Source organism: Diceros bicornis, chromosome 4, assembly GCF_020826845.1.
Source record: "Diceros bicornis minor isolate mBicDic1 chromosome 4, mDicBic1.mat.cur, whole genome shotgun sequence".
NCBI classification, from domain to species: Eukaryota; Metazoa; Chordata; class Mammalia; order Perissodactyla; family Rhinocerotidae; genus Diceros; species Diceros bicornis.
Window position 1 is genome coordinate 80947476 of NC_080743.1, and position 15927 is coordinate 80963402.

General features: G+C 36.0%; 1 protein-coding gene across 1 annotated transcript in view; it reads right to left on the reverse strand.

Moving 5' to 3' along the window:
- The window catches only part of PLA2G4A (phospholipase A2 group IVA), a 147451-nt gene that overhangs the window by 101227 nt on the left and 30297 nt on the right, over nt 1–15927 (reverse strand). Inside the window, exon 3 of the mRNA XM_058539851.1 lies at nt 6525–6606. Within this exon, the coding sequence (XP_058395834.1) occupies nt 6525–6606 (82 nt within the window). The remainder of the gene's footprint in view (nt 1–6524; nt 6607–15927) is intronic.

Here is a 15927-nt window from a genome sequence, read left to right on the forward strand (position 1 = left end):
CTATAGGACTGCAAAGACATAAAAATCAACAGAGGGTGATTCAAAAAGAGTTGAACGCTTGCAAATATTTAGTACTTCAGAGTTAGTTTATATATGAATATGTAGTAAAAATCAATCTGTAAAGGAACTTTCATGTTTATTTCAAATCATCTTACACACGCTCCATATGTATCCCTCATGTCACAAGTCCCACGTCAGTACTACCGCTGATCCATCCCAGACCACCCGGCTCCACGGAAGGTGGAAGTGAAGTCACTGAGTGTTTCTTCTTTCCTCAAGACCACAAAGTGGTGCAAACCCAAAGTTCTTCATGAATCCCCCCAAGAAGTCAGGTGGCCTGGAACATTTTTAAAATCTTCCATTCTGTTTGAATCACGCTGATTTTGTACAGTACTTATATTTTCTGACAATATATGAAAGGTGACAATTTAAACTTCCTTTTTGGAGAACAGCCATGTTTTCCATAACAATAAGCATTTATCTAAACTTCATGCAGTCCACACATTTCCATTACACCACAGGTGTGTCACATCTCTTTGCAGAGGAGAGGAAAATAATATTTCACAATGTTGCAGTGATTAAAAGCAGAGTACCTAGGGTTATCCTGCCTGGGTTCTTAGACATGTCCCAAATATCACAAGTTAGTAAGTTGAGGGAGCATTAAACCATGTTAAAATATTTGTGGAGGATATCTCTATGTATACGAGGGAAAGAGTATACTCGTGAATGTGTGTGCGTGTATAGTACATTTCACACATTTGATCATTTAACTTTAAGTATGCACTGTGACCCTTGAGACAATAACAATATATGCCCTACTTTTTTCATTGCTTGCAATCTGGTATGATCTTGATTACAGTATAAAAGAATTTCAGAATTTCATATTGTAATTGTGGTACAAGTTTAAGGCATTTGTGTTTATTTCTAACATTTGTCTCAATGATAGTGTATTGAGTCATGTAATTAATCCTTTATAGGAATTTAAAAAATAAAAAAGATTAAGGTGTTCATGGTTATTTCATTTAAAAGAAAGTAAAATCAACAAAACCCAAAAACCTTAGACAGTTTGCCCCATTTCGGAATATTTAATCTCTTTTCTGCTCATAGGCTCTGTAGACTCAGGGTAAGCAAACATAAAATAGAAGAAATTGCGTAGACCCTGCCTCTCAAGATGGGGTCCACGGATCAGCAATGTCTGCATTACTTGTATGTTAGAAATGCAGAATCTACTCCCCAGACCTACTGAATCAGAATCTGCAATTACAAGATTCCCCAGTGATTCATACAGACATTAAAGTTTGAGAAGCACTGTTTGGTGAGACTAGATCAGCCTCGGACCTGCAAATGGCACGGCCGTTTAAAAACTAGAAACTTGATCCAAATCTTGCTATGCGTTTATCTGAAATAAAACATTGTTTACCCACAGACAGACATTATGAAAAATGAAAGTTTGGCGTTCTTAAGAAAATCCTACAAGAGTATCTTAAAAGATATTAAGCAATACGATCTTATAAAAATTGGTTTAAATACAATGAGTTTACAATTCTCCCAAGTATATTTATTTTTTCTTAAAGTTTACATGTTGGCATTAAGCTCTGTTGTCTCCTGAATACTTAAGGAATGTAGATCCATCTGCAATCCTACAGCTGTCCTTAGAAGCCCTAATGTTTATGATGCTAATTCTGTAAAGAGAAAGAGTTCAGAGTCCAATGACACCAGACAAGAATCCTCAGTATATATTCATAATTAGGATAATAAAAATATCTAACATTGGTATAGTATTTATCGTTTCAAAAACACTACGGTATTCATTATCTGACTTCATCTTGAGAATGAAACATGACTCTATCTAGTCCTGAATTCTGAGACTAGCCTCCATTATCGTACATGATCTGTCATTTCCCCCATACTTGTTGAAAGGAGCAGAAATTCAGTGAGGTAGCTACCACATTTGTGCCAGCTATTTCATTTGATTATAAAATGAGGTTTGTGGTCAGGGATGTGTGTTTTGTTTCATATATGCACAAAGAAAACTATATTACCATCTGAAATTTTACTTTCACTTGTGGTCATTCTGCAAATACATATCTTCTGTTAGCAGAGGAAAGGAACAGTACAGAATATAGAGTTTAATATACATCCAACCCAACACTGAATACCTGATGATGTTGACATGCTCCCAGTTACATGTTACATCTTCTACAACTTCCTGTGGCTTTAAAAGTGAGAGTTATGTTAATATTGCCAAATTAATGCAAACTGCTTATTTTAGAAATAAGACTGGTGATTCAAGTGCAGATTTGAACTTCAAACTACCTCTTCATATGCCGTGAGCATAAGAACACAGGGAAGAGTTGGCACTGGGGCACTTGCGTATAAATGATATATTTGAGCATATTGAGATTAGCAACCATGTCTGGAAAGGAGCTATCCCGTTCTTGGCTGGCCCAGTGCCCTTAGATGAAGACAAGGAAATGAGTGAGATGTTATGATTAAAATGTCAGCTCTGACCCCTCAAAAGATAGTTCATGGGGTGCTGCTGACTTTATGATGATGTTTTAGCAATTCAGTATGGTCTTTCTAAATGAAGCTAGGTAGAATAGGATGATTTTTCAAGGGACAAAATAGAAAAACAGATATAATCTTCGTATTAGCTCAAAAAAAAAAGCAGCTATAGGTATTTTACCATGACTCAACTATTTGATTTGCGTGGCATCCTTGAGAAAGCTCCCACATACACACGCAAAGCCGAAAAACTCAATAGTAATCTGTCATTCTTCTTTACCAACATGTAAAACTTTATGGAAATTTGCCTTTTTAAATAAATGTAAACACTATCAACAACAGAAGAGGGTGTAGGTTTCTGCTATCCTGGTCTCCGCAGATCTTAGGACATTTTTTATATTTCTATCCTTGTCTATCTTTAAAGAACTCCTATACACGAACATCTCAAATTCAGCTTACTTGTATAGCAAATTTGTATAGATCAAACTCACCAAGCAATATCATCAAAACTCCTCTTAGAAAAGTGACAGCTAATGTCTATCCCTTTTCTCACTATAACCTCCTATAACTTCTCAAAAATAAGGTGTTTGGCACTGTATGTTATCCCTACTTTTTCATACTAAACTTATTGCTGAATTCATTTCTCTAAGACTCTCTTGTTCTTTCTTCTTGTTTCTTCCTGACCTCCTGCAAACTCCTTAAGGTGATATAAAGGGTCGGCAACAATTTCCTCCCCCCCACAAAAAAATTATGTGACAACTCAAACAATGTAAAATCAAATTACAAACGTTGAATAAAAGCTTTAACAGAATGTCATAACACTGTCCTTTCCCCTATAGTGATTAACCTCCAGTGGCTATTCCTTCCGTGGGTCCTTCACTTTAAAAAGGAAGCCTCTCTTCCGCACAGCAAAGGAAACCATCAACGAAACGAAAAGACAACCTAACAATTGGGAGAAGATATTTGCAAACCATATATCTGATAAGGGATTAATAGCCAAAATATATAAAGAACCCATACATCTCAACAACAAAAAAAACAAACAACTCAATTAAAAAGTGGGCAAAAGATCTAAACAGACATTTTTCCAAAGAAGATATACAGATGGCAATAGGCACATAAAAAGATGTTCAATGTCACTAACTATTAGGGAAATGCAAATCAAAACTACAATGAGATATTACCTCACACCGGTCAGAATGGCTAAAATTAACAAGACAAGAAATAACAAGCTTTAGATGTGGAGACAAGGGCACTCTCATACACTGCTGGTGGGAGTGCGAACTGGTGCAGCCACTATGGAAAGCAGTTTGAAGATTCCTCAAAAATTAAGAATAGAACTACTATATGATCCAGCTATTCCACTGTGGGGTATTTACCCAAAGAACATGATAACATGAATGTGTAAAAATATATGCACCCTATGTTCACTGAAGCATTATTCACAATAGCCAAGACTTGGAAGCAACCTAGATGCCCATCAAGGGGCGAATGGATAAAGAAGATGTGGTGTGTATATATATATATATATATATATATACACAATGGAATACTACTCAGCCATAAAAAAGATGAAATCTTGCCATGGCAACAACATGGCTGGACCTTGAAGGCATTACGCTAAGTAAAATAAGTTGGATGGAGAAAGTCAAACACCACATGATTTCACTCGTAAGTAGAAGATAAAAACAACAACAACAAACAAACACGTAGAGACAGAGATTGGATTGGTGGTTACCAGGGGGGAAGGGGGAAGGGAGGAGGGCAAAAGGGATGATTAAGCACATGGGAGTGGTGATAGACTGTAATTCGTCTTTGGGTGGTGAACATGATGTAATCTACACAGAAATAGAAGTATAATGATGTACAACTGAAATTTATACAATGTTATAAACTAATGTTACCGCAGTAAAAATTAATTAATTAATTAATCTAAAAAAAAGGAAGGCTCCAGAGATCAAGGGTCTGACCTGTATTGTGTACACTGTGGGGATCCAAAATGTATCTGGTCCCTGTTGCATGAAATGAATTAATATCTTATGTTCATTTTTAAGTAGTATTATCAATGTCAACTCAAATAAGTTTAAAAGGACACTTGTAGCATTACTCTCTTCCCTCTCCTAATTATAATAAATAACGACAGCCAAAGTGCCTGGGGCCTATGAGGAAAATAGCCAAGAAATCAGAACCACACCAGTTGAAGGAGACTCACAGAGTATAGAGTTTGAACTGCTGCTGGACTCATCTTAAGCATAGTAACACTCATTTTCTCCACATGACAGCCTGATAGAAAAGGGTTGCTGCTGCTTTGTATAAGAGATACCTCTATTTTTTAAAGTCAAATTAGGTCAGTAACTTGCATGCCTGACAAGTTACTGACATAGCTTTTAGTTGAATTAAGAATAGCTTTTCTAACTAACAGTACGACCTCTTGAGTTGTAAGGTTTGTGCCTTTTCTCAAGGTCACGGGGGATGCCAGTTTTTAAATACGGCTTCTGATGTGGCTTTTCTTTCACAGGAGACCTTCTTCCAGTGAACCCTCATTTACATAACAAAAATGCAAAGAATTATGAAAAGTGAAATAAGAATAACTTAAGAAAAACATTGGCACTGGAGTGATTCAAAGGGTTAGACTGAAGTATGAGATAAAATTTAGAATGTAAACCCCTGGTCCAGACTAGATTTGAAGAAATTGTCCTTGTTCTTCTCACCTCTCATGAAAAGAGTTTGCTTATCCCAAACTCTTGCCGTTAGATTCTACCTCCTCTTCCTCTCCCTACTTTTGACTTTTACCAAGTTCCTGGACACCCTTCTTCAGTCACTGAGGGCTTGAGCACAGAGCTCGTTTTCTTCTTTTCTTGGAATTTAAATTCTCTCTATCAGCCCATTTTTGTTGTGATTTCAACAAACTCATGTCCCTCCTATTCTTAAAAAGTATATTCCACATTCACTTCCAATATACTTAACACACTATGGCCAGAACAAACATTTTTTAAAATGAAGATCCAATCATGTGACTTGTGACTCAAATGCCATTGAATTGGACCCACTGCATTTCTGATAAAATCTCAATCTTAGTCTTTGTCATGCATTTGTCTTGTCTTTGCCTAGTGCTTGTCTTCCTTCACCTTTGTTGTCTGTTCTCTAACAATACGGGACCTGTTCCGGTTCCTTACAAGCACTCTGCTCTCCTCTTGCCTTTGAACATGCTGTTTTCTCTGTCTGGCACTTCTTCCTGCTCTCATCACCAAGATTCTCTTCCTTCAAGGACCAGTTTAAATGTCATTTCGGTGGGGAAGCCTTCCTTGTTTCCCAGACTGATAAATTGCAATCTCCATCCTTTTTCCAATACTTGTTCTGAGGGGTAAATTGCCCATTCCTGTATTTTAGCAATAATGTAAAACTTTACCAAATTTGTCATCATAATACTTATCCATCTTTCTTTGTATTCCTACCTCCTTGACCCCCAGCCATTTGAGTGGTAAGATTAACCAGGAAAACTGCTGTTTAAAGCATGTTGAAGGATACTGCCAACAAGTCAATTCAATATTAGCCTCAGACTGTGATTCATCTCAGTTCAAGCTGTCCCACATCAGTTCCCATAGCTATTTCCATGCGTAATAAACACACTCAAAGGCATAAGAACTAAAGAAACTGCATTTTAAAAAATTCTGTAGACATAATACCTCACAGAGGCAGCTTGTTTGAAGTCTTGACTCAGAACTCTTTCCAAAATAGAATTAAACAGAAGTTCTTTGAATTCCAAAGATCTGTATGTCATAAGACAGTCATTTTATCATACTCCAAGTACTCTCAATTAATGTAAAGTCAAGGGAAAATACTATTCTGACAGATAAAGGAATGTCAGAGAACTGTTCAAAATGTTATCATTCAAAGATCCAGACAGAGATAACCACACTTGAAGAAGGGACAGCCCCTGGCTTGTCAAGGAACTCAAGCAACTGAAGAGTGAACGGTAATTATGCATTTTCAACAGAAAAGCAAATAAGAACACTTACGCATGTCACCGAAGGCCCCCTTTGTCACTTTGGTGGCACGTAACACCACAACCGTGAACTTGTGGGAATACTGGTGCTCCACCTGGAAATAAAATGATAGTAAATTAAAAATAAGCTTCCAATATAGAATCCAAGTAAATTGTTCTCCTTGTTTCCTTGAGACTAATGAAAAATGTTCTAGTTGAAAGGAAGTAACATCATACCAGAAACATTCTTTGATCCTAAGGCTGTCACTTTTTTGATTTTCTCCTCTCTCCCACCACAGAATTATTGAGAAGCTTAGATCATGCTTTAAAATGTCACTACAGCTTGACTATTAGGGCTTCTTTGCTGTCAGGTTTACCAAGCGCTTGAGGAAAAATGTAAATCAGACTGCCAGCCTTCTAGGAGCACAATCAGGCTTTGTACTGGATGACTAGGAAGCCCTGGTTTAGAAAGGTGAAGTCAGAGAAAGATGTTTGCATTATTTAGTTCTGTTTGTTTTTATTGTTACTATTCAATGAAAGTCTTTTTGGCATGATATTTCCAGAACAGTTTTTAAAATCCTTTGGATCCGAGGAAATAACCAGCAAACTACTTACATCCATTTTAATGAATTTGTTATAAACCATACGCAACAATGTTTAAAGTTTCTATTAGTCTAATAGCTTTCATGCACATAATAAATATTAACTGGTGGAAGACTTTATTAAACACTTCACCTAACTGGAAATTAGTTGTCTAAAGACTCTATCCACCAAAACAGAATGGGGAAGCAGGAACTCACATAATTCTCCGAGCAGCTGAAAAAAAACTACAGTCTTTATCTAAAGCTCAAGCATATTTGTTTAATCTCAGGGGAGGCCCACCTTTATAAGCTACTCCTACGTTTCTTAATTTTAATATACCTGCTAACTGGTTAAAAAGTTCGTATTTGATTAAAGTTAAGATACTCACAATACTGAGAAGTGAGTAATGACAGTTTAAAAGCAAGGAGGCAGGATAAAAGGGTAAAAACATAGACTCATAAGGACCAGGAGTAGTGGGATATAGGATCAGAAGTTATACAGCATTCAACAGTTTCTGAAGATACCATTCTGTCAATAGAGTAACTTATGTTCAGATTTATAACACTGTCAAGAAGAGGTGAAGTCATGAACGATAAGCATACCTTGTTTAAAAAGGCACAGAAGCGTGTAAAATCTTTCAAGATGACAGTTATTCGAGCTTACAGTCAAAGAGAAATAACTTCTATATTCAGAAGAGCTCAGAGTAGCCAAAGTTTTATTCTACATAAATGAAATTATCAACCATGAAGAAAACGTGAATGCTTAAAAAAAAAATGTGTTGCCTTATACTACAACTGAAAATCACAGGCACTCCCTCCACTAAAAAAAAAGAGAGAATCTACTATCATAGTTGGAGATTTTAACAGTGCTCTATCAGAAATGGAAGATCCAGCAGGCAGAAAATCAGTAACTACATAGTTGAAATCAATAGCACCATCAATCTACTAGATATAATTGACCTCTATAGACTACTTCATCCAACAACAGCAGGATACATATTCTTTTTAAACTCACATGGAACAATCACATAATGTCTACTCTCAGACCACAGAGGAATTAAGCTAGAAATCACTAATAGAATTATAGCTGGAAAATCACAAAGTACTTGGAAATTAAGCAATACATTTCTAAATAACACATATGTCAAAGAAGAAGTCTCAGGAGAAATTTTAAAATATTTAGAACTAAATTAAAATGAAACTACAACATCAAAATTTAGGGGATGCAATGAAAGCAGTGCTTAGAGGGAAATTTATAGCATTGAATAATATATATATGTGATATATATGAAAAGAAGAAAGATCTAAAAATTGGTAATCTAAGCATCTACTTTAGGAAACTAGAAAAAGAAAAGCAAATTAAATCCAAAGTAAGCAGAAGAAAAATAGTAAAAATTAGAGCAGGAATGAATAAAATTTAAAATGGAAAATCAATAGAGAAAATCAATGAAACCAAAAGTTGGATCTTTGAAAAGACCAATAAAATCAATAAGCCTCTAGCAAGGCTAAATAAGAAAAAAAGAGAGAGAACACAAATTACAAATCTGAAAAATGAATGAGGGAAGTTCACTACATACCCTATGGACATTAAAAGAATAATAAAGGAATACTATGAACAAATCTAAGCCTACAAATTGATAACCTTGATGAAATGGGCCAATTCCTTGAAAGAAACAATCTGCCAAAACTCACACTAGTAGAAATAGACAATTTGAATAGACCCACATCTATAAAAAAATTGATCAATACTTAACCTTCCAAAACAGAAAGCACTAGGCCCAAATGGATTCACTGCTGAATTCTACCAAATGCTTAAGTACAAAATTACACCAATACTCTCCAATCTCATCCAAAAGATGAAGCAGAGGAAATAGTTCCTAACTCATTCTATGAAGCCAGCATTACCCTAATAACAAAACCAGATAGAGGCATTACAAGAAAAGAAAACTACAGATAAATATCTCTCATACATAGAGGTAAAAACTCTCAACAAATTATTACCAAATAAAATCCAACAGTGTATAAAAGAAATTATAATCACAACCAAGTGGAATTTAACCCAGGTACTCAAGGCTGGTTCAGCATTCAAAAACCAATTAATGTAATCTATCACATCAATAGGCTAAAGAATAAAAATCACATGATAATATTAAAACATGTAGAAAAAGTATCTGACAAACTTCAACACCTATTCATGATAAAAACTCTCGGCAATCTAGGAATAGATAGGAACGTCCTCAACTTGATAAAGAACATCTATAAAATGCCTACAGTCAATATCATACCTAATGATGTGAAACTAGAAGCTTTCCCAAAAATATCAGGAACAAGACAAGGATTTCCCCTCTCACCACTCCTTTTCAACATTGTACTAGATGTCCTAGATAATGCAATAAGACAAGAAAAGGAAATAAAAGATATACAGATGGTGAAGGAAGAAGCAAAATTGTCTTTGTTCGTAGATGACATGATTGTCTTTGTAGAAAACCCAATAGAACTGATTTTAAAAAGCTTCTAGAATTAATAAGTGATTATAACAAGGATGTGGGATACAAGGTTAATATGCAAGAGTCAATTGCTTTCCCATATACCAACAATGAATAAGTGGAATTTGAAATTAAAAACACAATACCATTTACATTAGCACCCCTCCCAAAAATGAAATATTTAGGTATAAATCTAAAGAAAATGTACAAAGTCTATATGAGGACAACTACAAAGCTCTGATGAATGAAAGCAGTGAAGAACTAAATAGAGAGATATTCCATGTTCATGGATAGAAGACTGAATATTGTCAAGATATCAGTTCTTCCCAACATGATCTATAGATTCAATGCAGCCCCAATCAAAATTCCAGCAAGTTTTTTTGTGGATATCAACAAACTGATTCTAAACTTTATATGGAAAGGCAAAAGACCCAGAGCAACCAACACAATATTGAAGGAGAACAAAGTTGGAGAACTGACAATATGTCACTTCAAGACTTATTATAAAGCTACAGTAATCAAAACAATGCAGTATTGGTGAAAGAATAGACAAATAGATCAATAGAACAGAATAGAGAGCCCAGAAGTAGATTGACACAAATATAGTCAACTGATATTTGACGAGGAAGAAAACAAAATACAATGGAGAAAAGATAGTTTTTCAACAAATAGTGCTGGAACAACTAGATATCCACATGCAAAAACACCCCATTATTCTAGACAAATAATACCTGAGCTTGAAAGAGAATAAGTAAATGCTCCTGAAAACCCAATTTAGGAATGAGCTTTCTCCACTAAATAGCAGTTCTCAATAATAATTATTACATATAATGGCACATCTTCCCAAAATCATCTATGCTCCTTTTCCATATCCTAGAATTTCTAATACCACATAGGTTTTCAAATGCCTAATAACTTCCTTGTAACATAAAAATCATTAGCAATACTCTTACCTATTATTTAACACAATTTTTGAAATATATTCATATGTCAATTGTTTATTAATAACATATAGAAAGATGATACTGTCATTATAAAGATTCATTGAGTATGAACTAGATGCAAAATTTCATTTAATCTTCCCAACAACCATATAAAATAGGTATTATTTATATTTATAGATGAGTAAAGTGAGATTCTGAGAGGTTAAGTAATTTTCCAGTATCTCCTAGATAGTAAAAATTAAACTTGAATTAGAATCCAGTCTTGCTATCCCCAATGTCTTTACTTTTTCTACATTTCTTACAGAGAAAATAATATTAATACCAATACCTTCAATGGTAAAAAAGGCTGTTTCTATTTATTAAAGTGGTATAGATAGTTACAATCTTGTCTGTCTATTACATCTGTAGTTGATCTAAAGTCCCACCAGTAATTGAATTATTTCCTCTGGCATTCAGCTCTCCATTTTAATCTGTTTTTATTTCCATCAGCCTCGGTTCTATCTTCTTAACAATAATAAATTAAATACTTGCATACTGTTCACAGGAAATAAGGAGCAAATTGACAACTTTCTTGATTTTCATAGGTTAATTTTGGAAACATCATAAATCTTCAGCTCACCTGTAAATTATTTTCAAAACAGGACTGTCAAAATCGTGCCCATCTCTTTCTAAGAGCTGTAAAGATTAATAAGAGAGTATCTATAAAGTGAGTACAAATTTTTGGAGAAAAATGCTCAGTTTCAATCAATGATTATCCAAATAGTCTTTTAATAATCCCTTGCCATGTTTCCTGGGGCCAATATCACATACAATTTCAAACTAGTATGTGCTGGACTAGCTTCCGACTTGGATAAGAGACTTGCTTATGTCTCAAGGGTGGTGCCAGAGGAAATGATATTATTGAATCCATAGCCAGTGTTCCCCGGAGGAAACTGACTCAGCACAATGCTAGTTGGTAGTTGGCAAAAATAGATGCCATATTTCAATTGAGATGTCAGATGTAAGGTCAATACACTGACTTAGTCACCAAGATTAAACCCTGCCTTCATCTTGCATTACCTTAATTTGAGTGCCTTTTTTCATCCATAATCCTTTCCATAGTGAAAATCCTGACCCTTTTTCTTTTCACATTAACAATTTCCCAGTCATTATGAAAACAGCTAATGTATTAAATTCATTCTGCAGAATTATATTGGCATCTGTAACTAAAATGATTGGGGGTTGGGAAAAGAACCAGTCAATTTGTACAAAATCAATTTGATGATTGTTGTAATCTGCTGAAAGTTCTACTGCTACAAAGAACTACAGAAATCATCATAAAACAAATCTGATGGAAGAGAAGGTAGATTCCGCATGCAAATATACTTTTCTCTATTCAACTGCCATTGCCTAATTTTAACCCAAACTAAAACTAAAGACTGTTAGTATGATAAAGACTACAGAATCTCATTATCAAACCCAGTAATTGTGATCATCACACGCAGCAACAGGCAATTTCAAACAGATCTCAGATGTGTTTTAAAAAGAATTGCTGCACTGATGTGATACAAGAGTCATGATACTTTTTTATAAGATGCTTATTTTCAATTTAACTCGCTAGTGTGGAGTTTCATTCTAATGCATTTAAGAGACACAGGCATTGTGTTAATATTCTCCCACAATTTTTAAAGAGCAATCAGTTTTTACAATCTACGATGCTATGTAAACTTGCTTTAAGAATTCTCAGTCATGGATTGGCTATAAGCACAAATTATCCTAATGTCCAAAACACCTAATTTGGCAACAGAATTAGTTAGCTCTAGCAGACATCATTAAAAGAAAATCATAATCAGAAATATGACTTGAGTTTCTTCACGTCATGAACAAGAAACTTTCCACTTGCACAATAAGTATATATATTAAATGTGGTAATAACATATTACATTATAATATATATGTATATATATCTTTAAAAATTAAACATAGAGGGGCCGGCCCGGTGGCGCAAGCGGTTAGGTGCGCGCGCTCTGCTGCGGCAGCCCGGGGTTCGCTCGTTCGGATCCGGGGCACGCACCGACGCACTGCTTGGTAAGCCATGCTGTGGCGGCGTCCCATATAAAGTGGAGGAAGATGGGCACCGATGTTAGCCCAGGGCTGTCTTCCTCAGCAAAAAAAAAAAGAGGAGGATTGGCGGATGTTAGCTCAGGGCTGATCTCCTCACAAAAAAAAAAAAAAAATTAAACATAGAGTTCATTTTCACTGAAGTAACAAGACTTTAAGTCCTATTTTAATCAGGATTGCTGAGACTGCTCTAGCAGTGAAACCAGTACAAAAAAATATTTGACCATGACAGTTTGGGTCTAAAATACTCATTTAATAACATATTCACCATGTATTTATAGTGACTATATCTTCAAGATACCTAGAATGAAACAATCATCCAAATTTTTGGCACCTAAATTTTAATTGAGATATAGATTCTAGTTCAATGGTAATTAAGTAGCCATAGTACCACAAAAAAAAAGTTTGAACATCAGCTTTTTTCCTACCTCAATACTCCTGAAGAAGTCTATACTCTCCTAGGAGTAATCACAGCTGAGTTAAGGACCGTGAGGTATAGGTACACCTTCACCCTCCTGGACGGGCTCATTAGAACACATTAAGTAGCATGCGCACTTGAAAAGTTTTCCCCACATATTCTTAAAGACAGTTTGGGTGGCCGAGATACTTGCTTGGTGTAGAATTACTGATGTAGGTGATATATCATGTTCATTCAAATCTAAGATACCTTTGCATCGATGATTTTCAGGCGTGAACATCAAGTCTAGTAGATATATAGATAAAGATATATTTACAGATGTCATTTTGGATAATTTACCCTTATTTTAAGGGACTTAAAAACCTTTATCTTACTTTTTCTTTTCATTAAGCACTAAGTGAAAGATTCATAGCTAAAAGACACGGACAGAAGTCAGAAGACTATTTACAATAAAGTGCCTTATATTTTCTATCTCCATTTCCCGCCTTGGTTTCTTCATCAGTAAAATGGCAATTATAATATCACTCACAACATGGGATTTCTCAAGTGTCCCCTGGTACAAATCCAGACTCCAACATTAGAATTCTACATAGGGCAATATTGAAAGTCAAGTTTGGGGGATAACTTTACCACCTGTGGCAATCTTTTAAGATGAGACGATTATCTATCCTCTTGGGATTATCTAGAGGCACTATTGATTTAGAGTAAAAGAAGTAGTTGGGGAATTCCACTTGTGATAATTGCAGATTAAATAATCTGGGTTAACACTTCCCACTGAAAATAACTAAAACTAGATAAGGTTTTACAAAATAAGTAAGCATTTTCCTAAAAGTAACTGTGATGCTTAATTTTACTTGTCAACTTAACTGGCCACGGAGTGCCCAGATTAAACATTATTTCTGGGTGTGTCTGTGAGGGTGTTTCCAGATGAGACTAGCATCTGAATCAGTGGACTCAGGAAAGTAAATTGCTCTCCCCAACGTGGGTTGGCATCATCCAATCTGTTGAGGCCTGAATAGAACAAAAAAAAGAATTACCCCCTTTTTTCCTGTCTCACTGCTTGAGTTGAGACTTCTCATTTCATCTTCTGACTTTAGATCGGTATTTAAACCATTAGCTCCCCAGGGTTCTTAAGTCTTTAGACTTGGACTGAATTACACTCCTGTCTTTCCTGAGTCTCCAGCTTGCAGTCGGCAGACTGTGGGACTTCTCAGCCCGCATAACTGCGTGAGACAATTCTTCGTAATAAATCTCCATACCTAGATCTAGCTATCTGCTACAGTCTGAATGCCTGTGTCCCCCCAAAATTCATGTGTTGAAATCCTAACCCCCCAAGATGATCATAGTAGGATATGTGACCTTTGGGAGGTGCAAGGAACTCTCATGAATGGATTAGTGCCTTTATAAAAGAGAATCCAGAGATATCCCTTGCCCCTGTCACCTTGTGAGGACACAGCAGCTATGAACCAGGAAGAAGGCCCTCAGCAAATGCAACCATGCTGATGCTTTGATCTTGGACTTTCCAGCCTCCAGAACAGGTGGCAAAAAATTTCTGTTATTTATGAGCTACCTAGTCTGTGGTATTTTGTTATAGGAGCCTGAACAAATTAAGACATTATCTATCTATCTATCTACCTATCTATCTATCTATCTATCTATCTATCTATCTATCTATCTATCTCCTATTGATTCTATTTCTCTCTGGAGAACCTTGGCTAATATAGTAACAAAGAACTAACAAGATAGGAAGGCTTTAGCTACCAGGACAGAGATCAAAGAGAGCACAGAAACCCAGAAAGATGAGCGCAGTTTTGCCACAGGGCCATTTGCAGATCCAGAAGGAAGGAGGCTGAGAGACTGAGCAGCCTTGAGGGATTATGAGCCTTCTAAGGATAAGAACCCCAGCAAACCACCCACCTATTTCAAGTTGAAAACTCCGTAGACTGCACCATACGAAGTCATAGCCCCTCCATGTACTGGCAGCCCATTTTAGTCTCATCCAGGGGGCCCAGAAAACAACTAACATGAAGCTGGGATTACATTTGTCCCAGACTGCTAGCTTCCCCAGGAGCCTGACAGAAGCAAATGAAATTCTCCCTGAAAAATTATTCCTGCAGATAATTTTTCGTTACGATGTTTAGCAAAATGAAACAAAATCAAAGATAATTAAGAACATAGGGAGGTATGACATCAGGACTACAAAGCAGCACGATGAATTAACAGGCACAAAAACAGACCCATCCCTAGAAACAGCCACACTACACTTACAATGTTCAAGGAAATGGAAGTCAAACCTAAGAATGACTACATGGAATTGGAACTCTGAAAAATGGCTCAGAAGATTTAAAAAAGAACCAGACAGAAATTCAGGAACTGAAAGGTAAACTTGGTGACCTTCTAGAGGTTTCTGATCTATGTTCTGCAGCAAAGAAATAGAAACATGAACATTACTTTAAATGTGTGCACATAGCCTCAGGTTAGAGGCTGTGGCAGAGAATGGCTGGTATCAGGGAAAGGTTAGAAGCTTATCCCTAAACGTCCTCTTCCTCGCTTTTCTAGAATTTGTTAGTGCTCACAAAACATACATTTGCCATAAAACTCATCGTTAGTTTGTGCACAGTGCTGTGCTTTTGTAACAGTAGTTTTGTCACCTTTATATTTTTGGTTTCCCAGTAGTAGCATCTCACCTTCTGATATCCCCTGGAAATACCTTACCTTATAAAGTTTCCAAAGAATACTTTTGTACACATAACTGTTCCTTAATAAAGCTCTATGAAGCAGACACAGGAGGTACTATTCATACCATGTTTTCCATATGAAGCAGCTAAAATTCAGAGCAAGTGCTCATGAGCACGTAGCTGAAGACTGGAGCTGCCACTAGAACACTAGCTCTTTGATTACCTACCCA